The following is a 26,533-nucleotide window of genomic DNA, read 5'->3' on the forward strand; positions in this document are numbered from 1 at the left end:
TGGGGTTTTTCCAAGTGGAAAAGTACTAGAAGAACTTCTTTCTTATTGGTCAACCTCCATTGGTGAAGAGGTAAACTAACACTTTTTCCAATGCTAGTTACAACAAAAAAAAAAGTCATTTTTCAGTACAAAAAACGTTTGTTTACATCTTCACCAGCCCAGAAATGACATTCGCTGGAAGTTCCCCATAGTTAACTATTGGGCTTTTAAGCCAAACGTCAGTGTCGAAGAAAAAAAAAAAACTTTTGACATTTCAATTCTCAGGAAAAGTGGCGTATGTATTATGCATGTATGCTTTTGTTTTCCTCAGAATTGATTTGATTTGATTGGTTGGTTTTTTCTTGTACTTCTTTAATAAACAGTTATGACAGAAAGGAAAAAGACAAAGACAGATTGCTTAAAAGCCCAATTGTTAGAAAAAGAACGCACCTCTGATTTGAGTGACAGATTATTTTAAAGGTGTACACAGAGGTAGTGTCAGTAATACTATGTTTCCACCTACGCTAAATCCGAGATTTAGCTAAGTAGATTTAGCAAAAAACTCGAGATTTATTCTAAATCTCAGATTGAAAATGGTTGAAAATCTTGGATTTGGGGTAGGTGAACCCAAATCCGTGATAAAGCGAAGGAGATTTAGAATAAATCTCGAGATTTAGGTATTCTAAATCTACTTAGCTAAATCTCAGATTTACGGTAGGTGGAAACGTAGTATAAGGAAGTTTGAAAGTAATTTTTCAATAAAAGGAAGGCCGCATTTAGTAAAAGTAATTTTTCTTAGAAGTTGTTAAACAAGTTCAAGCTTCTATAAGAATTTGTCTCTAAAGCGAGCTCTATACAGGCTTCTTTCTAACTTCAAGATTTCAATTTACAGAAGCTGTTTGAAGGTTTTTGTAGATGTAAATTTCTAAATGAAAAAAAATGTTTTATTATATTTTATTTTATTTATTTAGGGCCAGTTGTACAAATATGTAATCCGTGGTTCAGCAACTTTTATTTTCTGAATTCAGTGGTAAAATTGGTTTTTAGCACTGGTTCTAGGTCCATATAGGTTGACATAGCTAAATCCATCCTTGAACCAAAGTTGATCCACTGCTAATCCGCCGAAATCGGCTAGTTAAATTCTTGATCCGAGGCTGAACCAAGTTTGTACAACTGGCCATTAGCTTTTTTTATGTAGCTTAACTACATCTTCCTTTATTTTTTTTTTAAGTTTCTTTAACCAAAATTTAATCTTTCTGTGTCATTTTTGTAAGTTTTCCATGTGAAAAAAAAAATGTGTTTTAAAAAATATATCACTTCTCCACTTTTATACTTTTGGAGCTAATGTAGTTGAGCCTTAATAATCGTCATGTGTAAACTTAGGCCCGAACTACCTTATCTCTCAAACTCTCCCTTGTAAACCAACCACATTCGACACCATTTTTCCTCCATTTTTCCCATCCACTCAAATTCGTACTAGAACAAAACACAAAACTGCACACAAAAATCCCCACACATATGAAAAATGAAATAGAAAAAAATACCCTCCTTACCATCTATTACATTTTTCGTAAAAAATAATGTACACCTGTTTCTGTCATAATTTTCGAGGGTGTTTATATTTTTTCTCTCAATAATTTTTTGCAAAAAACTAATAAATAAATTGTAAATTTACAATTTAAACTAACCACAATCAATTCCCTAAATAATTCCAAACAATTTAATATAATTTTCAAGTGTTTCAAGTGTTAAAATGAATGTGAAAAAATGATTTGATAAAAATATAGAAAAAAAAATTTCTGTGTGTGAATTTTCCCCCATTTCATTTTTTTTTTCTTTTTAATTTTTCCTTTTTTTTTTTTTACATTTCTTCTCTTCGTGTCGTGTGTTCACCCACAAAATATATCAAATTGATATTAAAAAAAAAAAAAATTATCAAGATGTTTACCATTCGAGGTAATTTTATTGATAAAAAAATGTTTGTTTCTGAAAAATACAATTTTTGAAGTCGCTCTCGAAAACTTTGTGATTTTTGTCTTGGGTTTTTTTTTCTGTTGGTTGGTCGTGGTTTTTTGGTTTTGATATCGTCTTGTCGTCGTCGCCCAGTTTTTTGAAACATCTCTCGTTTGCTGAGTCTCGTTATTATTTTTTGTCGTTGTCGTTTGCGTTTTTCTTGTTCCTCCGGCTGCTGGCCTAGCAGCAGTTGGCTGTCTCTCTGGCAGGCAGTTTTGTGAAGTTGTCGTAATGTGAAAGCTGGATAGAAAGTTTTTCATCATCAGTGCATTATGCCCTTCCTCTGTCCCCCTGCGCCCTTGGCGAACTATCATCGTCAGCTCGCTACAGAAGCAGCCAGTGTTGCCATAAAATATTTTTTTACCACATCAAAAATCGGGGAATCAGTTAAAATTTATAAAAATCAAGATAAAAAAGCGTTATAGATTTTTAATAGAAAAGAATCTTTTAATTCTATAGAAAACTTCTTGTATTATTATTGTCATCGAGTTCTGAGTTGAATAATAATGAGCAGTTTATTTATTTATTTGTTATTTATATTCACTCTACAATAGCCGGAATAAGTGTTTTGACAAAACGAACATTTCTCGATCTGATGAGAATAATCTATAACGGTTAAAGATAAAAGATCCAAGTAAACGGTTTGTTCCGTTATTAAATAAATAAAATTGACTTAGAGCCAATTTTTCAATCTTCTAATAAACAGTCAGTTATCTGTTCGACGAATAAAGTTATTAGGCTCATAAACAATCAGATAAAAACATTGAGTTTTTCAATCAAGAATAATTTATTCTCCAGAATAACAAAAAAAAATTGTCAAATTCAAAAATATTTAAAATTAAACGTCATTTTTATTCATGATTGTTTTTGTTTTCTTGATTTCCACTGTATTTTTTTCAAAATTCTTTCAAAACAGCTTTGACAACTGACACAATATTTTTGTTGAGATTATTCCTTAGAATAATTTTTATTCGTCTCTGAAAGGAGCAGATAGTTTTATTCTTAGGAATAAGCTATATCTGCTTGTTGAAAAATTGATTTTTTCTCTATCCTTAGGAATAAGTACTAACTGACTGTTTAACTGACTATTGAAAAATTGGCCCTTAAAATAATATAATTTTTTTAGGTATATTTTTAGTTTTGTCTTTTAATTACGTGCAAAACGGCACTTTTTCCATAGAGTCAGAAAAAAACAATTTCGAAAATACTTTTGAGTTTTGTTTTTTATTGACAACGAAAATCATTTTTAAATGATTCAAAAAACTTTAACGGCCAATTTCTTCACATCAGTCCTAAGTCAGCCTAGTACCCGGTCTAACTAGACCAGGTCCTAGCACTAGTACTCGGTCCTAACGAAAAGTTACTACCTGAGCATTTCTTCACATTTATAGGACCTGACCTAAAATCACAAAGCAGTACTAAGAATTAATACGTCTAAACTGGTCTAACTGTCATTTTGACAATATTTTGATGTTTGAAATAATTTATTTTGATATTTAAAGGAATTTAACAAAACAAATTTAGACAAAATGTGGCTAAACTTAACAAGAAGCCAAGAAGCAAAAGAAATTTGATTTTTTATCAAGAACTTTCAGTCAAGAATGAATTGATGAGTGAAGAAATGTATGATTTGGTAAACAGACAATGCAGAGATACAGGTCCCCAAAAACGACAAAAGTGTCATTCAAGTACTCGAGGTATAAACGGATCTCCGACCTTTATGCAGCAAAGCCATTAGGTTGGTGTCAGTTTAAAAAAAAACATACATGTACATACTATACAGGGTGTCCCAAAAGTAATGGATCAAACGAAATATGGTGATAGGCCTCCTTAAGGGCTCTCAGAATTTGGTAACTTGTTCATCCCAAATCCTTACGGTTTTCTATTTAATGCAATTCTTGTGAAATTTCGAAAAATCCCTACTTGGCAACAGTATTTTGCTTCCTGCGCCCATTATTGATTTTTGTTTTCTAAAATTCTTTTACAAAAACATTGCCAAATAATAAGGAACAATTAATTAATCAAAATATTTTTTATTCCATACGCCATTTCGCTGCAAATTAACTAACAGTTTCAAGTTTGATAAAAAATCAATTTTTAACTTTTATTTGAGAGCAACACGGCGACAAAAATTTCTACGGTGTGAGAATGGTTTATTATTTTAAAAAGTTGCCCTGCTATTGTAGTTTTCAAAAATGTATAAAAGTTTCCAAAGTTGCAGTTAGATCAGAAAATATTACAATTTGAATTCAACAAAACAGGGTTTTTCACAGCAAAAATACAAACAAAAATAGACGCTTTTGTTCAAAGAAAAATAAACAAATAACAGTTCGAAAAATGTGTTTATTTTTGGTTGTTTTTTGTTCTGAAAATCCCTGTTTTGTTGAATTCAAATTGTAATATTTTCTGATCTAACTGCAACTTTGGAAACTTTTATACATTTTTGAAAACTACAATAGCAGGGCAACTTTTTAAAATAATAAACCATTCTCACACCGTAGAAATTTTGTCGCCGTGTTGCTCTCAAATAAAAGTTAAAAATTGATTTTTTATCAAACTTGAAACTGTTAGTTAATTTGCAGCGAAATGGCGTATGGAATAAAAAATATTTTGATTAATTAATTGTTCCTTATTATTTGGCAATGTTTTTGTAAAAGAATTTTAGAAAACAAAAATCAATAATGGGCGCAGGAAGCAAAATACTGTTGCCAAGTAGGGATTTTTCGAAATTTCACAAGAATTGCATTAAATCGAAAACCGTAAGGATTTGGGATGAACAAGTTACCAAATTCTGAGAGCCCTTAAGATCCCCTATCAGCATACTTCGTTTGATCCATTACTTATGGGACACCCTGTATATTTTTATAAAAACTAAAATTTGAAAAAAAAACATGTCCTGTGTCTTTTTTACTACATTGCGGGAAAAATGTTATCCTGATTTATAGGCAAGTTCGACGTAGTCGTAGGCTTCTGCTTTTTATGTCTTATTGTTATTTACTCGTAAGTGGCTTGCAGCTCAGTCGGACGTCAAGGAATGCTAATGCAGAACGTCTACATAAAGACCATCTTTCTTGACTTGGTTGTCGATTTTGGAAAGATCGAACAAAATGGAAATATTTTTTTGGTACTTGTTCATGAAAAAGTGTTATTTTGTCCATTGTTCCCGTTTCGGCATTGCATTTCTCACTTCAGGTGTTTATGGTAAATTAAAAAAAAAATAATTCAATAAAATTTTAATCACATGTTGAGCGAAAACCAAGAAATTAAAAAATCTGTCAGATATCTCTAAAAAAGAATGAAATCGATTGCATTTATCTAACTAACTAATACTCGGTATCAATTTGACAGTACTAGGGCTTAGGACTTTTGTGAAGAAATCACTTGGTACCGATTTGAGTACTAACGATTGGTATAATAACCAGGTCCTAGCTGATTTTGAGGAGCTAGCTAGTACCGAGTCCTAACTAGTACTGGGTCCTAAATTGACAGTTCTAAGGCTTAGTACCTGAGTCAAGAAATGAGTTGATACCGATTTGAGTACTAACTTTAGGACTAGGACCAGTACTAGCGTTAGGACTCTGTGAAGAAATTGGCCGTAAATGTTTCTCCTGAAAATTAGCAAATTCCGACTTATATGCCACTTTGCCTTGAAAGCGACGCACAGTGCGTTGACTAGTGGACAAAAATAAAAAAACAAAAAATGCAATATTGATCTTCTAAGCCATGGAGCTGGTCAAGCATATGTTAAATTACTGTTGTTGGCTGTTTTTAATTTTGTTTTGCTCATTTTGGGGGACTTTCAAAAGCACTGAAAAAAATTTTAGTCATTGTGATAGCTCGAGATTTTATTTTTGTGCATTTTCATTTGGTTTGTGTAAGAAAAATACCAAAGTTTTATTTTTTTTTTATTTGTGAATAATAATAATAATAGATACATTGAGAACTTGTATGAGTAGTTATAGTTAATTTTTTAAATAAATTTGAATTTTAGTGAATTATCGAAAAAAGTTCCTTTTTAAGGCATAAAATTTCATCTAAATTAAGCCTACAAAGTTGTAGTAGCAAATTGTAGCACAATGATTTATGGCATTATCTTGTGTTGTTACCTATTGTTCTTTGAGAACTCTTTTAGTTTCATTGCTAACTTTTGCTAACCTTCAAAATATTTGACTTTTTGTAGGTCAAAGTCGGACCAGAAAAAATGAACGAAGAGTGGATTTGTTTTGGCAAAAAAAGGCGAGAATATGAAGATATTGAGTTTATTTTGAATAAGTTAAGTACTAGCAACTGCCACATAAAGTGTTTTAAGAAAAAAATTGATAAATTTCGACATAAATCTTGATCCGAGGGGGACGCAATGCCTAAAAAACAGCTTTTTAATGCTTTTTTCCATTTTGGTTATGTTTATAAATTAATTTTAGCAAAGTATAACAACATTTTTAGTGTCGTTATACTGTATTAATATTTTACTTTGCGGAAATGTAAAGTTTTTATGCTAATTTTTGCTAACCTTAAAAATTTTCAACATTTCTAGGACAAGGTCAAATCTTTAAAAAAATTTAAAAATTTATAAAAAGGGATTTTTTTTTATAAAAAATCACGAATTGAATATGTTAATAATTATTCTGTATGAATTGAAGATAAACAAATGTTCCATACAATTTAAAAATGAACTAAAATACAAATTAAGTTTTTTGACTCAAACCTCGACGATGGGAACAATGTTCATGCTTTCTTAGAGAAGCATCATGAAGCTAATCTTAAAAATAGACTTACACTTCCTGATAGCATTTTAACCTATCAAAATGTATCCGCTCTTGATGAAGGGGAACTAGTCGTGGAAGACACAAAAACTACATTTAAAAGCGTCGTTAAAGACGAAAAAAGGGAAAGTTGCAAGCGTTTAGCCTTTAGCCACTAAAGTGGGCGTGGCAGAGGGCGGAGAGGGTCAAAACTATTTTATATTTTTTTAACTCATCTAGAATACCAAATTTCCTAAATTTGGTGCAAATGGTGCAAACCGTTTTTAAGGTATAAACAATCATATACAAAAGTAGGCGTGGCAGGGGGCGGAAAGGGTTGAAACTATTTTTTATTTTTACACTCATCTAGATAATCAAATTTCCTAAATTTGAATCAAATGGCGCATGCCGTTTTTTAGATATAAAAAAAATCATATACAAAAGTGTCCTTGGCAGGGGGCGTGAAAATTTCGTCAATTTTTTTTAGAATTTCTCTTTTTAACATATACAACAATTTTTCTTTGCAAAATCAATTCCTTTTTGGAAAATTGATTTTTGTCCACCATCTACATACAATAACCGCACTGTGCGACGATATGTTAACTTAGCGATAATAAACTCCTGCTCAAAATTAACGCACACATTTTTCTTCTGAAGTTATAGGTACCCCTGCATCTTATTTTAAAAGGCTTTAAAATTATTTGGTGCATTTTTTAGTGTTTGCTTATTGTTTAGCAAGTCGAAAAAAAAAACTAAACTGCAACAGTATTATCAACCAAAAAAAAAATTAACCAAATTTAACAATTCAAGATCTGAAAACTGATTATAAAATAATTTTTGTTTTTAAGAAGAAAAGTTAAAAAAAAAAAATGGAAGCGGGTGACGGTTCTTTTCCATAATTGTATGCAATACTTGGTATAGTCTCCTCTAGCGCATATGACAACCTGGAGTCCTTTGTTCATTCCACTAATTAACTTTTGAAGGTTTTGTTGTAACACTTCTTTCACTGAAGTTTTCAGTTGATCAAGACTGCTTGGAGGTGGATTTCGGTCGCGAATGCATCTTTTCAATATTTCCTACACATTTTCTATTGAATTCAAATTTCTGTGTGGTTAATCCGAAGCTGGAATATTAAAATCTTGAAGATATTCTCAAACTACTCTAGCATGCATTATCGTGCATCAGACTAAACTGTGGACCAAATCTAGGGGTGATTGGAACCGGATGCTGTTCGAGGGCATCAGTCAAGTATTTTTGGTTACTTAACTTAGGTCTAGAAAGGCTCGCTAACTCCGTAGGTGTTGTAAAGCAGACTCCATGAAATTTTATGAATCTTCTCGTTCGCGGGTTAACAGACAGACTTCAGAAAATCTCTCCCCAAATCTTCCCGACAAACATTTTATTCCATACCTTGAATTTAAGATCACTATTGTCTCATTTGAGAAAATAACCATGATACTGTGGCATAAAGTAATAGCAGGACTTTACTTTAAAATAAATAGGATGTGCGTTAAAAAGTTATTTTGCATTTCATGAATCACCGAGAAAAATTTTTAGAAAATGCGGTCCATAAAACTTTGTTTCAGAAGCAAAGAAGCACACCAAAATTTTCATTTGAGAACTAATTTTTTAAAAATTTGTTTCTCTGAGGTAAATATGGTGTTATCTCCCGGTAAAGATCTTTCTTTCTACAAATTGTGGCTAATGAAGTTTTTGGAAAGAAAGAATGGCATTTTCAACTCTAGTCTTTTGTGGGTCAATCTGGGATTTTAAGTGAATTTCTCAATATGTGCCAGTTTTCTTTTAGTGCATTTTTTTTCCGTTTTTTTTTTTTGCCCATTCTTAGCAATTTTTGGATAGTTTGGGTTTTTTTGTGTTTTCTTATTTGGTAATTATTAGTTTTGTGCAATATAAATTCAATTTTTCACAGATTTGTTTAAAAGACACACCGAAATTATGTAATTGTTGCAACTAAATATGCTTTAATTTTAGTGTTTAGTTATGCCTTTTTACGCACTTTTTTACGGATCGGAGCCTAAAAAAGTTTAACACTTTGATCTATGCTTGAAAAATGTAAAATGATTCACCTTACCTTACCAACATTGAAAAAGAACGTTTGTCAAAATGCTTTTTCCACTTAGAAATTCGCACTGGTAACACAAAAATGGCAACATCGAAGCATAATACCACCCAAATGACTGATTTGATGATCATCAGATTCATCATAAAAAAAAACTAATAAATTACCGTTTACTTGGCTCTTTTATCTTTAACCGTTACAGATTATTCTCATCAGATTGGGAAATGTTCGTTTTGTCAAAATACTTATTCCGACTATTGTACAGATTTGCTTAGTCTAAAATAATTACAATTTCTTGTTTATATAAACTCCTGCTCAAAATTAACGCACACATTTTTCGTCTGAAGTTATACCCCTGCATCTTATTTTAAAAGGCTTTAAAATTCTTTGGTGCATTTTTTTGGGTTTTGTTATTGTTTAGCAAGTCGAAAAAATGCTAAACTGCAACAGTATTATCAACCAAAAAAAAGATAAACCAAATTTAACAATTCAAGGTCTGAAAACTGATTATAAAATAATTTTTATTTTTAAGAAGAAAAATTTAAAAAAAATGGAAGCGGGTTCTTTCCCATAATTGTATGCAATACTTGGTATAGTCTCCTCTAGCGCATATGACAACCTGGAGTCGTCTGTCCATTCCACTAATTAACTTTAGAAGGTTTTGTTTTAACACTTCATTCACTGATGTTTTCAGTTGATCAAGACTACTTGGAGGTGGATTTCGGTCGCGAATGCATCTTTTCAATATTTCCTACACATGTTCTATTGAATTCAAATCCAGATTTCTGTGTGGTTAATCCGAAGCTGTAATATTAAAATCTGGAAGATATTCTCAAACTACTCTATAATGCATTATCGTGCATCAGACTAAACTGTGGACCAAATCTAGGGGTAATTGGAACCAGATGCTGTTCGAGGGCATCAGTCAAGTATTTTTGGGTACTTAACTTAGGTCTAGAAAGGCTCGCTAACTCCGTAGGTGTTGTAAAGCAGATTTAACTCCATGAAATTTTATGACTCTTCTTTAAAAGGCTCGCGGGTTAACAGACAGACTTCAGCAAATCTCTCCCCAAATCTTCCCGACAAACATATTATTCCATACCTTTAATTTAAAATCACTATTGTCTCATTTGAGAAAATAACCATGATGCTGTGGCATAAAGTAATAGCAGGACTTTACTTTAAAATAAATAGGATGTGCGTTAAATTTGAGCAGGAGTGTATTATTATGTACAAAAGCTAGAGCATTTTAAAGAAAAGTTATTGTGTAATAACATAAGTAAAGAAGCTTTAAATTGATTTCTTGATAGATATATATGTATCCAGATTATTATAGTACATATTAACAAATTTACAACTTCCATAGTTTGTAAAATGAGGATTTTCAAAAATAAAATTTCTCGTTATCAAAGGCCGACTTAGCACCAAACTTTAAAATTAATTATTTCTTGCTGAAATGCTACACAATCATTATAATTTTGTATTATTTTAAAAATTTTGATATCATCAGCAAAAATTAAACATTCAACTCATGATAAAACTGATGGAAAATTATTAATAAATAAAATTAACAAGGGCGGACCCAAATTTCCTTCAGGAGCACCAAAGTGAACCGAAATCGGTCCACATTCCAAGTCACCAATCTTTACAATTTGTTTCCTACCAGTAAGATAGGAGCTGATCCAGCTTAGCAGGCTGCCATCAAAATCACATAATTTTAATGAAAATAACGTGATTGACCCTACTAAAAGCCTTAACAAGATCAGTATAAACCATTTCAGATCGTTTTTCCACTGCCTTAAAGCAATGATGTAAAAAACAAGCCAAATTTGTGGTTGTTGATCGACCAATTATGAAACTATGTTGGAAATTGCAAATATGGCATTTAAGTATTTCATACATATATCTTATTCTTTACTACTTTGTCAAATTAGTTTTGGAGTTATTGAAAGTTTACTTGTTGGGCGATAGTTTTTAACCTTTTTCTTATCACATGACTTGATTAATATAAGAAACATGATTTGATTAATATAAGAAACTTTCCATTCATTTTAGGGGTAAAGGCTGAGATGTGGTTTTGTTTTGATCCTTAGCTAGAGTAGTTTGTAATTATCGGCTTTTTTGATGTTTTGAGATTTAACCTGGGGGTTATTCACTAATTTTTAAAATGATAACCGGCAAAACGATAACCGTTAACATGGCTGTTCGTTTTTTGCTTCACCGTAACTCTATCATTATCGTCTCACCAAAGTTATTTATTCAAAAATATTTGAAAAGATGCCTGATTCATTTATGTTTAATGTGTGTTACAAATTTTCTAATTTAAAAAGTCGTGTTAGCTTAGGTGACAAGGTGGTTCTCTCTGACAATATAAGTTTATTCAATTTGTTTAAAACATCGCGTATTTTGAATTGCCTAACGATTTTAAAACGTTTTATTTTTTCTAAGAAAAATTTTGTAAAAACGCAACCCTCTCGTTTCGTCTCGCAATATTGAGAATCATGCCTGAGAATTTAAATATCCTTTCGTGGAAAAGTTAATAATTTAATATTCACGTTGATAAATTTGTTCGTGTTCATTAAACCAAAATTTTTAATATTTGATTTGCATCTTAGAACGAATAGCTTAACGCTTAAAAACGAGACCTATTTAGTTATCGTCTAAGCGCTACCGTTTTGACGATATCTTTTTGATGATTTACAGTCCTATTCTGCTATTCGATTCACGTGGATCGAAAGATTTCCTTTCTTTATCACATCAAATTGGCTTTGAAAAACCCTTAACTTTCTTGGGCAAAACGTTGTTTCCGTCTATTTTAACAATTCTAAGGAAGAAAAAATTGCTTAAATGTTATTTCAACCCTCATTTCACGAGTTTCACGTGAATTGAATAGCAGAATAGGTCCGTTAGTGACTTACAGAAAGAAAATTTTCAATCGTCAAAACGATATCGTCTTTTTAAAATAATAGATCATCGCTTTTAAGTGAAGTAAGACTATCGTCAAAACCAAATATTGAATGAAACAGAGAGATTTAAGCCAACAACTGTTAAAATAAGATAACCAATTCAACGAAAGGAAATTTTAAAACGTTTGAGTGAAATAAGGCTAACTTTTAAATAAAATTATATGCTTCTATGAAAAAGTGTTTTATGAGTTTAAAATCGGGAGAAAACACAGTTTTGAAAAAAAAAAAAAAAATAGGGCAATAGTAAATAGTTTTAAAAAATTTGAGAAATACGATGAATCGGGGTTTCTGGCAACACTGGCAGCAGCACCATTCGATTACAGCAGCAACGCAACAACACCTTCACAAAAGCAGCTCCCCTTTTTTTTCTCGTTTCCGTCTTCTGTTTCTGTATTTTTTTAAGTTTTTTTTTTTTTGTTTTAAATTTTGTTGCTGCTGCAGTTCGTCAATTTTACATTATTTGTGGCAAAATGCATAATTAATGTTTTTTTTTTTCTGTTTGATGGTTTAGCTCTGCGCTGGTTCTGCTAACGGTTTTGTGTGTAATTGTTTTGTGTGGTATAAATCTGAAACCGAACGAAATTCTTTGAATGCCAATGCATTCATTTGTTTCATAAATAATAATAATAGTTTAGGAATGGGAATAGGATGCGCAGATTTTGGCTATAAACTGGGTGTTCGTTGTTGAACACAACATCAATTAGCAAATATTTAAGTTTAGCCCAGTTTTAAGCAAAATGTTTTTTTTTTTTGTTTTTTGTTTTCAGTCACAAACAGAATAAATGACTTATTTACCTACATTATATCGTCCGTCGTCGTCGTTGTACATTTATAATTTCCTTTGGAACGGATGGCAAATGGTAGAATCGTAGAATGGTGGTTTAAATGGTTGATGACTGATGCGTTCTGACGACTATGACGACGACTACTGACGTGCTGAACTGTTTTCAGTGGAATAAATTTTTTATTTAGTTCAGGGTCATGTTACTATGTGTGTTGCGCTGTTGTGTGACTCTGTGACATGAAGGTGCTTCTGCTTCCATTCGCCATTGCTGTTCGTCAGGGGGCTTTGGAAACAACAACAGAACAGAAAAAAAGAAAAAAAAAAAAAATAGGTTTAATTATTGAAATGAAACACGTACGCATTGAAATTAAGTTAATTAAAGTTGTAATTGTTGTAAATAAGTCACACCATTCAGCTGGGTTAAAAGGGCACGAAATGGTTGGTCAGGTATAAGCAAGTTGATATGTGTCATAAATCTTACGACTTTATTCGTTCGTATACTGGACATTGAAGGAGTTTTAAGGTCTTGGCCACTTACTTTAGTTTAAAACTCCTATGTTATAAAATCAGTTTAAATTGATTTTGATCTGAGAGATGAAAAACCCAAAGAACTTTTCTTAGAAGTTCAAAAACTTGCTTTTCAATTAGGTTTATCGTATTCCAAACTATCCAGGTTACTATGCAATGAAGTTGTTTGAAATATTGAGAAATGTTTTTCTGCACTTTCTACGAATTCAAAATGAGATAACAAAAGCCATGACAACTGTCAAATAATGCAGTATATATGTATGTACATTAGGGTGGTTCTTATCCGGGAGTTGTACTTGGACAGCCGCCATCCGGTTGGAAATGTTGAAAAACAATATCCCTTATTGTTTAAAAGATTTTTATTTGACTCCTTACTCTCCCGGATTCAACGTGAAATTTTCATGTTAAACATTTCCGTTGATTTTAATGGGTAATTTTATATAGGGTATTCCATTAGACTCGCGGATAGTACCGGAAGACTAAGCAGTTGAAATAAAAATCCGCAATTTTTTTTTTTAGCTATTTAGTACAAATTGATGTCCATCCATCGTGAAATTTTGAAAAAAATCCATATAAGGATCACCTTAAAGTACATGCACATGTGACATAGCTACATATTTCATTAACTGTTCTGTTTTGTTTCCTTCTTGTTGACAACCCTTAGTCTAGTCTATGGGCACGTTCAAAGAGCTAACATAAAGCTATCGGATAGCTTTTTGTTGTTGTAAACAATGTTAAAAATTAGCAAGGAAACGAACCATTTTCTGTCAAAAAATAATCTGAAGGTATCCCAGAATTTCTGGTATACCTCAGGTATCCGAGTGATCAGCTGATATACATTTGGCTTTTTTTTATTTTGATTACTTTTCGGGCGATTATTCAGCTTCAAAATAAAAAAAAATTGCAAGAAATAAAGTCAAAGCGATTGTGCAAGTACTATTCAACAATAAAAAAAATGTAATTTGCTCAAAAGAAAAAGTTTCCTCTTCTCAATATTTACATATTTTTTTTAGTAGCTGCTTGGGCAAGCTATCTGGATACCTCTTTGTTCAAAAAGATATTCCAGATACGGGTATCTCAGATAGCCTATCCGATAGGTGTTTGAACGTGCCCTATGTCTATTCTTCGATACTTTCACTTTTATCATTAGCAGAGAGCAATGATACAACATACTGTGCGCACCTATCTACCTGTTTCGATAAACTATAAAATTTGAAGGTCTTTCTTTTGTAATTCCACACCAATTTTGTGGGAGACGGACAGAATCCCGAAATCCAAAATCCAGAAAGACCAAAATCCCGAAAACCCAAAATCCCGAAAACCCAAGATCCCGAAAACCCAAAATCCCGAAAACCCAGAATCCCGAAAACCCAAAATCCCGAAAACCCAGAATCCCGAAAAACCAAAATCCCGAAAACCCAAAATCCAGAAAGGCCAAAATCCCGAAAAAAAAAACAGAAAAAATAAAAAACTCTTCAAAACTGTGTTTCACTGAAATTTAAACTGAAATATAAAATTAAAACCAATCAAAAACAATTTAAACATACAATTATTATAAGTTAAATATTAAAACTCATAATTCTTTTGATTTAAGTCCAACGATTTTCCAACTTAACTCAATCATTACAAAACACTGCTGAAATCACAATAAGAACTTGAAATCATGTAAAAAAGATATATTAACGGAATCATAAACTTATATTGTTTTTTACGTAATAACACCTTAATTTCTCACTTAGGATTGTTTTCGAAACCGAAATCCCGAAAAATTATATAAAATGAAAAATTTGCGCAAATTTTTCATTTTATATAATTTTTCGGGATTTCGGGATCCCATTCGGGATTTTGGGTTTTCGGGATTCTGGGTTTTCGGGATTCTGTGTTTTCGGGATTCTGGGTTTTCTGGATTCTGGGTTTTCGGGATTCTGGGTTTTCGGGATTCTGGGTTTTCGGGATTATGGGTTTTCGGGATTTTGGGTTTTCGGGATTTTGGGTTTTCGGGATTTTGTCCCCAATCCCAATTTTGTTGCAAAATCAAAAAAATCATTAGGAAAAAAGGCACCACAATTTTTAATTTTTTTTATTTGGTTAAAAATTGTAAAGAAGCTAAACGCAACGAAATTAATTATACGATTACCTACGTATTCAAATCTCAAGTTTTCCAAAAAAAAAAATAGAATGCACGACTGGGGTCGCACTAACTTGCTCATGCAGTTCAAAGCACTTCTATGTTAGTTTACTTGTAAATTTTACGAGCTGCTTCTATATAAATTTTAAAGAAATTCTGTTGAGGTTGGGGAAGAGCCGACATTTAAGGCAAATTTTTTTATACGAAAAAAAAAATTTATTTGACTTTTTTTGGAAAAAATAAAAATGCAGTTTTATTGCAATAGCTTTGAATATTACGTCTGCAAAGTTTAAAAAAAAACGTTAGAGCCGTTTTCTAGTTATTTGGTTTGAATTGAAAAATTTGTATGGGAGGTACACTTTAGCAAGATATAAAAAAAAAAACAACAAAAAAACAACTTTCAGAATTCCATAAAAATCATCTGTACCAAATTTAAAGAAAATCCATCCACGCGTTTGCATTCCGAGTAACAAGCATCTAGTTTGATAATTCAAATGAGTTTGTCCAGACAACTGAAATGTTCTCAAAGAATATCTCAAACATTTTTTTCCGAATTTTTTCAATCCTATCTGATAATTTTTTTGAAGTTGGGTTCCAGATAATACAATTATATTCCAAAATTGGACGAACGATAAACAATATATAGCTTTAAGTGTATATGGATCTTTGAAATCCGACGAATTTCGTTTGAGAAAGCCAAGCATATAGTTTGCTTTCGACACTATGTAAGTAACATGAGATTCAAAAGTAAGCTTATCATCGAAAATAACACCCAAGTCTATTGATTCATTGACCCTGCATAAGGAACTTCCATTAATATTATAATCTAAAATTATGGGACTAAGTTTCCGAGAAAACGTCATAAATGAACACTTAGAAAAGTTGAGCATTAGATCATTAATTTTACACCAACGCTCAAACGAATATAAATCTTGCTGAAATTCGAGACAATCATTCAATGTAAATTCAATCCTAAGTGGGCTTTAGGTCTAGGATTGAATTTATATTCAAAAATAAGGTCACGAAAATAGGAATTATCAATCATTCAATGTGCCAATGACTTTAAATAACTTGATATCGTCTGCAAACATTAACATTTCGGATACAGATAACACAGATGGGGCATCATTTATAAAAAGAGCGAGCAATGGTGGGCCAAGATGACTGCCTTCTGGAACACCTGAGTGCACAATTATAGAATAAGAAACCAAGTCACCTATTTTCAGTATATGCTTCCTACCACTGAGATAAGACATAAACTATTTTAGTAAAGTTCCATCAAAACCATAAGATTTTAAATTTTTAATTAAAATTTGGTGATTGACTCTACTAAATGCTTTTACAAAATCCGTGTCAACCACATCCATTTGGCTATGTTTTTCTAATGCATTAAAACATTTTTTGGAAAAACAAGCTAATTTTATGGAAGTAGAACGGACACTAAAAAATCCATGTTGGGAGATAGAAATATGATTTTTTATTACGCTGTATAGTTTAGTTTTTACAATTTTATCCAGTAACTTAGGAATAACTGCTAATTTACTTATAGGACGATAGTTTAATATTTTTCTTTTGTCACCCGACTTAAAAATCGGATTTACAGTTGTACCTCAAAAGTGAGCTGCACTGTTCTCATAGATCACTTCTTATTTAAACTCACTTTTGAGTTTGTTCTTTTTCTGAACTATAGGATTTTTCCAAAAGTATGCTCAAAGTGACTAACTTAAAAAATAATTGAGCTTTATTATCAAATAAGAGTTAAGCTTTCACCTGATCTCAATTTTGAGCTGCTAGCTCAGTGGGAATTATTTTTTTTTTTCAGAATAAATGAATGATTCAATTACTCTTTCTATACTCTGTTTACTCTGATTTTGTTTGTTATTTCATAAAATGTTTTTTTTTTCTTTTAATTTCAGTGATCTTCTGAAGATATGAACAACATTCGCTAATCAATCAGGCGGAAAGGGGTTGCAGAAGGAGTTTGGACACAAGTACAAAATCCAATCTGCATCTGAATCTCTTACCGCCGCATGCAACAACAAACAAAAATCAAATCATAAACTTTGTCTACATTGGGAAAAAGGGAAAATTCTCGAAAATAAAAATACAATTTGAAACTATTCAAAATGGGTGCCACAACATCATCGGACTACCCAATGCCATCGACCTCGGGAATGCAATCAACTTCTTCTGGTCTTGGTGGCAGCAGCGGTGGTCCTGGTGGAGGGCCTCATTTCCGTGAACAGCGACGGAAGCGAGTAACTGGCTTTGCAACGCTTAAAAGAAAATTCATTCGACGACGTCGCTCGTCGAAAGCTTGTGACCATGCCAGGGTATTACGAGACTTTGTATCGGACTGGAGTCCCTTAGAATTGGCTGCCCTCTGTGAGGAATATGAGGCATTAGCTGCACTCAAAGATCTCTCAGTGCAGGCAGAATTGGCTCGACCACCAGCAACCACTTTTAAACAGGATCTGGCCAATTTATTTGACATGAAGACATGCACCGATTGTGATTTAGTATTCCGCGGAACTATCTTTCCCGTACACAGGTCGATCCTTTCATCAAGGTGTTCGTACTTTCGTGATCTATTAGCAGGGTGTCCGGGCTTCGGAGCGCGTATCTGCCTTGAACTGCCATCTTCGCCAATTGACGTACAAATGTTCTCATCACTGCTGCGTTACTTGTACACAGGTGATCTTTGTCCCCACGATCCCAGCATCGACATAAATCTCTTACGACAACTGGGCGACGATTTTGGTACCCCAAATCCTCTAGAACATGATTTGAGGTATTTATTAGAAACGGGAGACTATGCTGACGCAGCGCTAGTGTTCACCTCTGAAGGCAATGACTATCACCGCCCCGATTCAGGCAGTTCAGAGTATGGTTTTCGACCAAAGCTAGAGCTGCCGTGCCACAAAGCCATTTTGAGTGCTCGCTCGCCGTTCTTTCGAAATCTCATTCAACGGCGGACGCGAAACGTCGATGAATACACAGAGCGGGCTCTGCATGTTCCAACACGCATTGTGCTAGACGAAACTGTGATTCCGAAGAGATATGCTCGTGTGCTGTTGCATGCCATTTACTTGGACACTGTTGACTTGTCCTTGATTTTGAGAGGTGCTGGCAGTGGCAACAGCGCAGGCAGCCTTGGAGAAGTACACGCCCTCACTCATACAGGCCGTGCGCGTCCAACTCCGCTAGAAGAAGCAATGGAACTTTATCAAATTGGACGATTCTTGGAGTTGGATATACTGGCTCAAGGATGCGAAGACCTGATACTTGAGTGGCTGTCACTGGATACACTGCCAACGGTTTTAAAATGGGGCAACCAACCACACGGCTCGGCATGGGTATTCCGGCAAGCGTGTCAGTATTTACGTGAAGAGTTCTCGGCGGTCATATCATCACCAGTTTTGCATCAGTTGGACAAGACGCAGTTGATCTGCGCTCTGCAAAGCAACTTCTTACAAGCTTCCGAGCTGGAAGTACTTCAGGCTGTTCTCAAATGGGGTGAGCAGGAGCTGATTCGTCGTATGGAAGATCGTGAACCGAATCTCTTAAGTCATACCGCACATTCAGTCACACGGAAGGGTGTGAAGAAACGCGATCTAAGCGATGTTGAGTTGAGAGAGATTTTGTCAGAGTTGCTGCCTCTGGTGCGAATGGATCATGTTCTCCCGCCAAATAGTGATATCCTCTGCCAGGCCATTCGGAGAGGTCTCGTTAGCACACCACCTTCACACATGATTGGTGACGAACGTGAGAATCTGCGTGTGAACGCTTGGATTCGAGGTGGCAAGAATCAGGGACTGTTCGTACGTCCTCGTCTCTTTATGCCGTACTTTGAGGAGGTTAAAGCCTTACTCGAAGATCGAATGGCATCATCACATCACGTTGAGCTTCTTCGAATGCGACGATCACGACACTTGCCCGATATTCCAGACACTCTTTACATGGTGTCTCGAATGAACGCTGCCGGAAGTGGTGGTGTTGGTGCCCCATCGGGACCGGACAACATTGATATGTTGGCCGCAGCAGCTGCCATTCCCCCACCCGACGGACCCACAATGACGGCAATGTTCAAGCGCGAGCACAAATTACGGCAGTCGCCCATGTGCCAGAGGGCTCTGCTCCTTCCACTCTCTTCCAAGCACGAAATCAATCGCCAGATTCGACTACGAGTAGTGCGCGAGTTCAATTTGCCAGATCCTGTGTCGGAGTTGCTAGAGAGCACGTTGAGCAGTCAAGGCGGACAAGATGAGGTTGCTGCCAACAATACGACACAGACTGATGACATCGATGATGATGATCAGACACCACCGCCATCGCCGGCGTTGGCTGGCGGCAATGATGCCACCTCAGTACAAAATAATTTACCATGTTACAGTCGAAACATGACATTTCCACGACAACATTTGAGTGTTGGTCCGTCACATCATGGCTCAGGTGCTATCGGAGGAGGAGGCGGAGGGGGAGGACTCGGTGGCGGTGGAAGTAGTTATGGGTCTAGACACTCATCGGGTCATAGAGTTGATTTGCCGGCATTAATAACCGAAGGTGATTATCGGCAATTTGCACCGATGAATGATGGTGGGGTGGATGGTGCCAATGGCGGATGTGAAGGTGGGCATTTGTCGGATATGATGCCGGATGTTGCAATGGCAACAGCTTCTTTGGGACAATTGCATTTGGCTGGTGAGCCACCGGATAGCTTGCAGTTGGATCTAGGCGATGGACCAAGTCACATCATGGGCGCAGCTGGACCAATCGGATTGCGAGGATTGCAGGTGAGCTCTTTTTGTTTTTATATTTTTTAAAAAAGGTTCTGCCTTTTTATCAGAAGTCTTTTGTCTGCAAATTTTTTCTTATCTCATTACTTACTCCAGTCAAAGCGTCATTTGACCTTGCGCTGAGAGGCACTGTCTGTTTTTATTTCATGGATCGATGGGGGTACATTTAAAAGACTTAAACCCAATTTCTCACCACCTGATCATTCTTTTTAGCGGAGTTATTCACAAAAATGCATTTTTTGGGATATTTTACTTCTAAGCTAATATCTTTGCTCCAGAATGTCGTAGACCCAAAAATAAACATACATTCTCTTCCTTATAATATTTTCTATCGTTGTATGTAAGTTCATTGTATTTGAGTGAGTAAATATAAAATGGCAGCCATTTAAAGTCAAATTCTTGTTGTTAAAAAACACATTTTTGTCATTATTTCGAAAAAAGCTTATATCATGATTGACATTTTTCTAACCTATTTTGTAGTCCTGTTTATGTCCTGCATTTTAAAGAAAAAATGAGCTCTTTATCACCAAAGATGGCCGACCTATTGATAAATGAACGCATGCAAAACCGGTGCGAAAACACCCAAAAATATCGTTTTTTGGGAATAACTCGACATCAGAATGTCCTACGGCAAAAAATAAAGCAATGAATTGTTCGTTACAACATTTTCTATCAATTTAGTGCACATTCTTTTTGTTGAAACAAATAAAAAATAAGTAATATTAAGTCAAAGTGTTTTTTTTTGTTTAGCAAACTCTTGCCTTATTATTTTGCAAACGGTGCAAGTATTGGCTATTAAAATAAAATGTTATTGTAGTCCTTTAAATTATCTACAATTTAAAAAAAAAATTAGCTCTCTACGACCTACACGAGCCGAGAAATTAATTTTTTAAAAAAGGTCCAAATGACCAACGAAAAAACATAAGACAAATTCTCTTATAACAAGAAACAATGTAAACAACCCCTCTCACTGAGAACTAGTATTCGAATCATAAACAAGGGAAATTTTTTTGAAGTTCCGTACGGATTAATGCTTTCTTAAAATTATAATAACTCGGCTTCCGTGGGTCGTAGAAAGCTAATTTTTTTTTTCAATTGTAGATAATTTAAAGGACTACAATAACATTTTATTTTAATAGCCAATACTTGCACCGTTTGCAGAATAATAAGGCAAGAGTTTGCTAAACAAAAAAACACTTTGACTTAATATTACTTATTTTTTATTTGTTTCAACAAAAAGAATGTGCACTAAATTGATAGAAAATGTTGTAACGAACAATTCATTTGCTTTATTTTTTGCCGTAGGACATTCTGATGTCGAGTTATTCCCAAAAAACGATATTTTTGGGTGTTTTCGCACCGGTTTTGCATGCGTTCATTTATCAATAGCTCGGCCATCTTTGGTGATAAAGAGCTCATTTTTTCTGTAAAATGCAGGACATAAACAGGACTACAAAATAGGTTAGAAAAATGTCAATCATGATATAAGCTTTTTTCGAAATAATGACAAAAATGTGTTTTTTAAGAACAAGAATTTGACTTTAAATGGCTGCCATTTTGTATTTACTCACTCAAATACAGTGAAATTACATACAACGATAGAAAATATTATAAGGAAGACAATGTATGTTTATTTTTTGGTCTACGACAATCTGGAGCAAAGATATTAGCTTAGAAGTGAAATATCCCAAAAAATGCATTTTTGTGAATAACTCCGCTAAAAAGAATGATCAGGTGGTGAGAAATTGTGTTTAAGCCTTTTAAATATACCCCTATCGATCCATGAAATAAAAACAGACAGTGCCTCTCTGCGCAAGGTGAGGCCCTTTTTTCCGACGCTTTGACTGGAGTAACTGCAGTATCAATTTTGTTTTTTTTTTGTTGTGATTCTTGCCTTTTCTGGGGTTTCGTAATAACAGTCGTAATAGAGCTTTTTGACATGTTTCCGCTGGTAATGAGGATTTAATGTTTATATAACAAAGAGTTCATTTATAGAAACTACAACGTCGATAATAATTTGAAATCACGTGGTCCGAACTAACAAGTTTCTCCAGCATGGTCTTTTGCTGACTTCCTTCAATAAGGCACACTATAAGGAATGAGGTCTTCTCCACAAGTATGCATCACCTCAAGTGAGGCCTTTCTCTTAAACATTTCGAAGATTGGTCGATTAAATTTGTCGTTTTTAACATAAAAAAATTTCATGAGATCGACGTTTCTGAAAGGTCCTTAGGAATCATTGTCAAATTATCTTCTACATTTTCCTCACACCCTTGCATACTAGAACCAATATAACTCTAAAAATCTTTAAAAGCAGCAGTTTTCCTAGTTTTCATCAACCTTGACGCTATTAGGACCACTTTTATTTCTCTGGGAAAATTCAGAAGGTCAGACCAAATTATCTCCATTTTCTGTAAGCGGTTCGGCTAGTAGACAATCCGCACCATTAACTTTTACGACAAAATTTGGCATATTTAACATCATAAATATGAATTTTTACCTTCGTCGGCCAGGTTGATTGAATTGTTGAATTGTAAAATGTTTTTTCTAAACCCTCTGTACCAACTGTTTATCATCTGCCGTGTTCTCATGTGCATCACGACTAGTCCTATATCCTTCCTTATTTATATCACCCTCAAATTTTTCTCCTGTCGTAGCAACCAAAAAAGTACTTCTTCCCGATTTTACCGTTAAAATCAACAGTAAAAATGAAGGTCGTATAATGTGTGGTTTTGTTCGTTCGCTATTTTTTTTAAATAACATAACTTCTTGACTTGAAATAGCATGTTTTTATCTTTCGTATGCTTTAGCTGTTTGCATTCAAGCGGTCTGTTCTTTAGGAAGAAATTAGAATCTACAAGCTTTTATCTGTCCACAATGGGTGATATCTCTAGCTTTAAGCTTCATAGTTTGAACCATCGTAAACCTCTTCGTCAAATCAAGGCTAACCCATGCATGATCTATCATCTAATAATCCACCAGTTTTCAAGATTTCTGTTCGCTCCATACCTTAAAAGCAGTCCTTCGTTGGGAACCTTCACTATCAAAAAGTGTTACTAGATTTGACTTCTAAATCCATCCTTTAACCGCTCCTTTTAGTACTTTGCTTTAAGCATGTTGTGTTAGTCGAAATTTATAGAGTTTACTAACCAGTTCTACCCGAAAGTGAAAGTGATGCAACCGTTATTAGGAATTATATATTTTAATTTTTCTGATGCAAATTTCAACCGTGTGAAAAAAGTAGCTTGAAAAATAATTTGCTTGCTATTTTCTTTTTTTTTTATAATTAACATCTATGTATTTTCTTATTTATTCAGCATCAGCTGCCGCCAAGCAACTACCACCATTTTATGCAGCGTTCAGATTCTCCATTTGATGTTTTACGTCAAGGTCAACCATCACCAGCACCGCCGCAGGGGACATATAATTCAGGACCACCCAGATATTTATAGAGTTTGAGAGTGGCCCCCGATGAGGGCCTTTATTTTAGCATGCCTTTTTGAAAAATAGAAAACAAAAAAACAAAAAAAAATGTGTTATAAAAATAATTTTAAAGAAAATGAAAAAAAAAAAACAAAAAAAATTTCAAATTCAAGCTAAAATAAAGCGAACAACAAACAAAATAAAAAAAAACAAAACTAAATTTATAAATATTATACATAAATTATAAATAAAAAAAAAAAAACAAAAAAAAATTACGTTAATAATTAATTGTATTTAAATTATAAACAAAACGAAAAATAATATTTATTAAAATTGAAAGAAAAGAAGAAAAAAAAAACAAATAAAAAAAATTAAATATTAACAAATATTATATATACACCATGAAACATATATATACATATTATATAGAAATATGAATATATTTGAAGAAATTAAAATTAAAAAACAAAGAAAAATATTAAAATCTGATCAAAATTCAAAGCGCACGATGTTATGAAAAAGAAAATTTCAATGAAGAAAAACTATTGATAACATTGCAAAATAAAACAAAAATAAAAAACAAAAACAAATTGTAAAATGTGTATTTTTAAAAGAAACAAATTTGTTGCGCGTGCATTTTCCTTTTTTTTTTTACTATTTATTTTGTGATAAAAAATCTTCTTTTGTTAACAAACAAAAAATGAAAGAAATTAATCTATAAGTTTCTTATTGCGCAAAATTGTTTCCATAACCACAATGGTCAAATTTAGAATCTAAATTAAAATTAATTAAAACAAAAAACAAATTACAAAGACATTAAATTTCATAAGATTAAATGTGTGCGAATGACAGAAACAAATATTATTAAAAAAACAAACGAAAAAAACGATAATTTTTACTTTTGTCTTGCCTTAATGGTTTATAACAAAAAGCTAAAAAAAATAATTAACAAATTTCATTAAAATTAAAACAAAAAAAAAAAGTGCAATACGATTTTTGCCAAGCAGAATTTTATGTTTTTGAATTTATTAGCTAGCTCACAATTTTGCTAAGCTTTTTTTTTAATCTCATCAAAAAACACACACAAATCGAAGATATAAAGGCAGTCAATTGCCTAATTTATGCATTGGTTGTATTCTCAGTACTGATTAATTTATAAAAACATCATCTCGCACTAAACTTTCATTAAAAATGTATACATTCTGTTTTTTTTTTTTTTTGTTAAAATTGATTCTTTTATTTTTAAGTTTATAAAAGAAAAAAAGTTGTGTATATAGCGTGGTAAAGTAAAAGTTAAGTAAGATCACGAGTTTGATAATATTTAAGCTTAACTTATTTATCGATTACCATCTAGTATGAATATGTTTTTAATTTAGTAATATTTGTATATTATAATTATTAACTAAGCGCTTCACGAAATTTTATTTTATGGAACTGTTTCAATATCTATAACATTGATCATTGTACATACAACAACAGCAGTCAGCTCAGCCCCTTAGAAGGTACTTTCAGTAAAGTACACTACTGTGGCTTCGGTCCAGTCATAAATAACATTCAAAATGACTCTTGACCAGAGGTTAGTGCGCCAACCAACATGTAATACAAATCGGGAACGTTTTTTTGCCACTTTATATGATTTTGCCTTATCAGCGTGAGCAGAATCTTGCTGAAATGTTCTCCAAAACTGTTCTTAAGTAAATTTTGCCGACAAAAGTGAACAAAATGGAGGTTTGTCACGACTTGCTACTCACTTTAATGGCATTGGTGGCTTTCCGAAAAGCGTAAACGGCCAGACCTTTGACGTTCATGTAATCGTTGTAGCGTTGAATAAATTTAATAGTACGATATTTTGTATCGATATTTGTGATAAAAAGGTGTTATTTCAAACTGCCGTAGCGTTCGAAAAATCACTTTTTGTAATAAATTACACTTGTGTTCATGGCATTCAAGATGATTTTGTTGATCATTTGGGTTATATTTCGTCGGCTTTTTTGGTCGCATTAATTTTTGCAATGAAACAAACAATGATGGTACATATTTTGTCTTTTATACAAAAGATTGGCTCAACTCTAGAATCAGCAAAGCATCGCCAGATCATTTGACGACCTCTCCCATGTTTAATAACTTCGGAGTGGATTTTATATTTTATATGATTTTATATGTAAAAGACAAACTTAGGTTTTGTCAAAACTCAAGGAGGTTTTTTGTTTTCCGCCTCTAGTTTCCACTTTTGGACACTAATGTAGACCTGTAAAAACTTTTCTTTGAGCACTCCTTATCTGCGCTTTTTCATCCATTTTGATTTATAACTTCGCGTTCCACAACAAGATATACAAAATTGAAACAAAAAAAATTACATACTCAAAATAACTGATTTTCATATAAAATTAACCTCTATTATGATTTGTGTTCAGAATCTTTGCATCAACATTTGTTATTTTCGTGTTGATGTTTTAATAAGATGAATTACGATTATTGAATGGCCTTTACTCTACTCCTGAGTTAGAAGTTACTGTGTAGTCTTCTGAGGCTCAGAGTCGGTAAACATGTACCAAAGTTTACTTCTAATGTAACGCCACAGTAGGGTGTCCCAAATATCAACACAGAACAAAAATGAATATTCACGCACTAAGACAGAGGAAAACGTAAATATAAACAGTTCATCAAAATCATATCTGGAGCTTGATTTAGCTTCTATTCCTTTCGGCAGCTGCGTGTTGTTTTTGTAATGCATGTAAACCCTAATTGCGGATACGGGTAGCAATGCCAAAAAAACACAGCTATTTTTAGTCATGTTTTTAGAAATATTTCATCAATTAATGAATTAGTTTTCGAGATACTTCTTTTTAATTTCCTTATCTATTTGTACTAATTTTCGTTTGCATTGCTAAGCCTTCATTGGTGATATTATTTGAAACTTGACAATGGCTTCTCCTACTGATGAGTACTCTTCCATCTTAAAAAAAAGGTTAATATTGGATTTGAAATAATTTTTGAAATTGAGAAACACAAACTACCAAATTCGATTTAAAAGTTTGATCACAAAAATAAAATCACTTCTATTTTTTTACTAGATATATCTAATTCTTTATCA

The 26,533-nt window shown here is 33.2% G+C and overlaps 1 protein-coding gene across 1 annotated transcript; it reads left to right on the forward strand.

The window, feature by feature from the left end:
• Positions 1–1,628: 1,628 nt before the first annotated feature.
• LOC129908892 (BTB/POZ domain-containing protein 7) lies at positions 1,629–23,714 on the forward strand. Its single transcript, XM_055985711.1, has 3 exons — positions 1,629–1,935; positions 17,137–20,013; positions 23,334–23,714. The coding sequence occupies exons 2-3, from the start codon at positions 17,347–17,349 to the stop codon at positions 23,466–23,468; spliced, it is 2,802 nt and encodes a 933-aa protein (XP_055841686.1). The 5' UTR covers positions 1,629–1,935; positions 17,137–17,346; the 3' UTR covers positions 23,469–23,714.
• Positions 23,715–26,533: the final 2,819 nt, after the last annotated feature.

Source organism: Episyrphus balteatus, chromosome 2, assembly GCF_945859705.1.
Source record: "Episyrphus balteatus chromosome 2, idEpiBalt1.1, whole genome shotgun sequence".
NCBI classification, from domain to species: domain Eukaryota; kingdom Metazoa; phylum Arthropoda; class Insecta; order Diptera; family Syrphidae; genus Episyrphus; species Episyrphus balteatus.

Excerpts from the sequence above, each read along its gene's own strand:
- LOC129908892 (XM_055985711.1), top strand. The coding sequence starts at position 17,347 with ATGGGTGCCACAACATCATCGGACTACCCAATGCCATCGACCTCGGGA. Across the intron at positions 20,014-23,333 it reads TCGGATTGCGAGGATTGCAG|CATCAGCTGCCGCCAAGCAA; the intron begins GTGAGCTCTTTT and ends TTATTTATTCAG.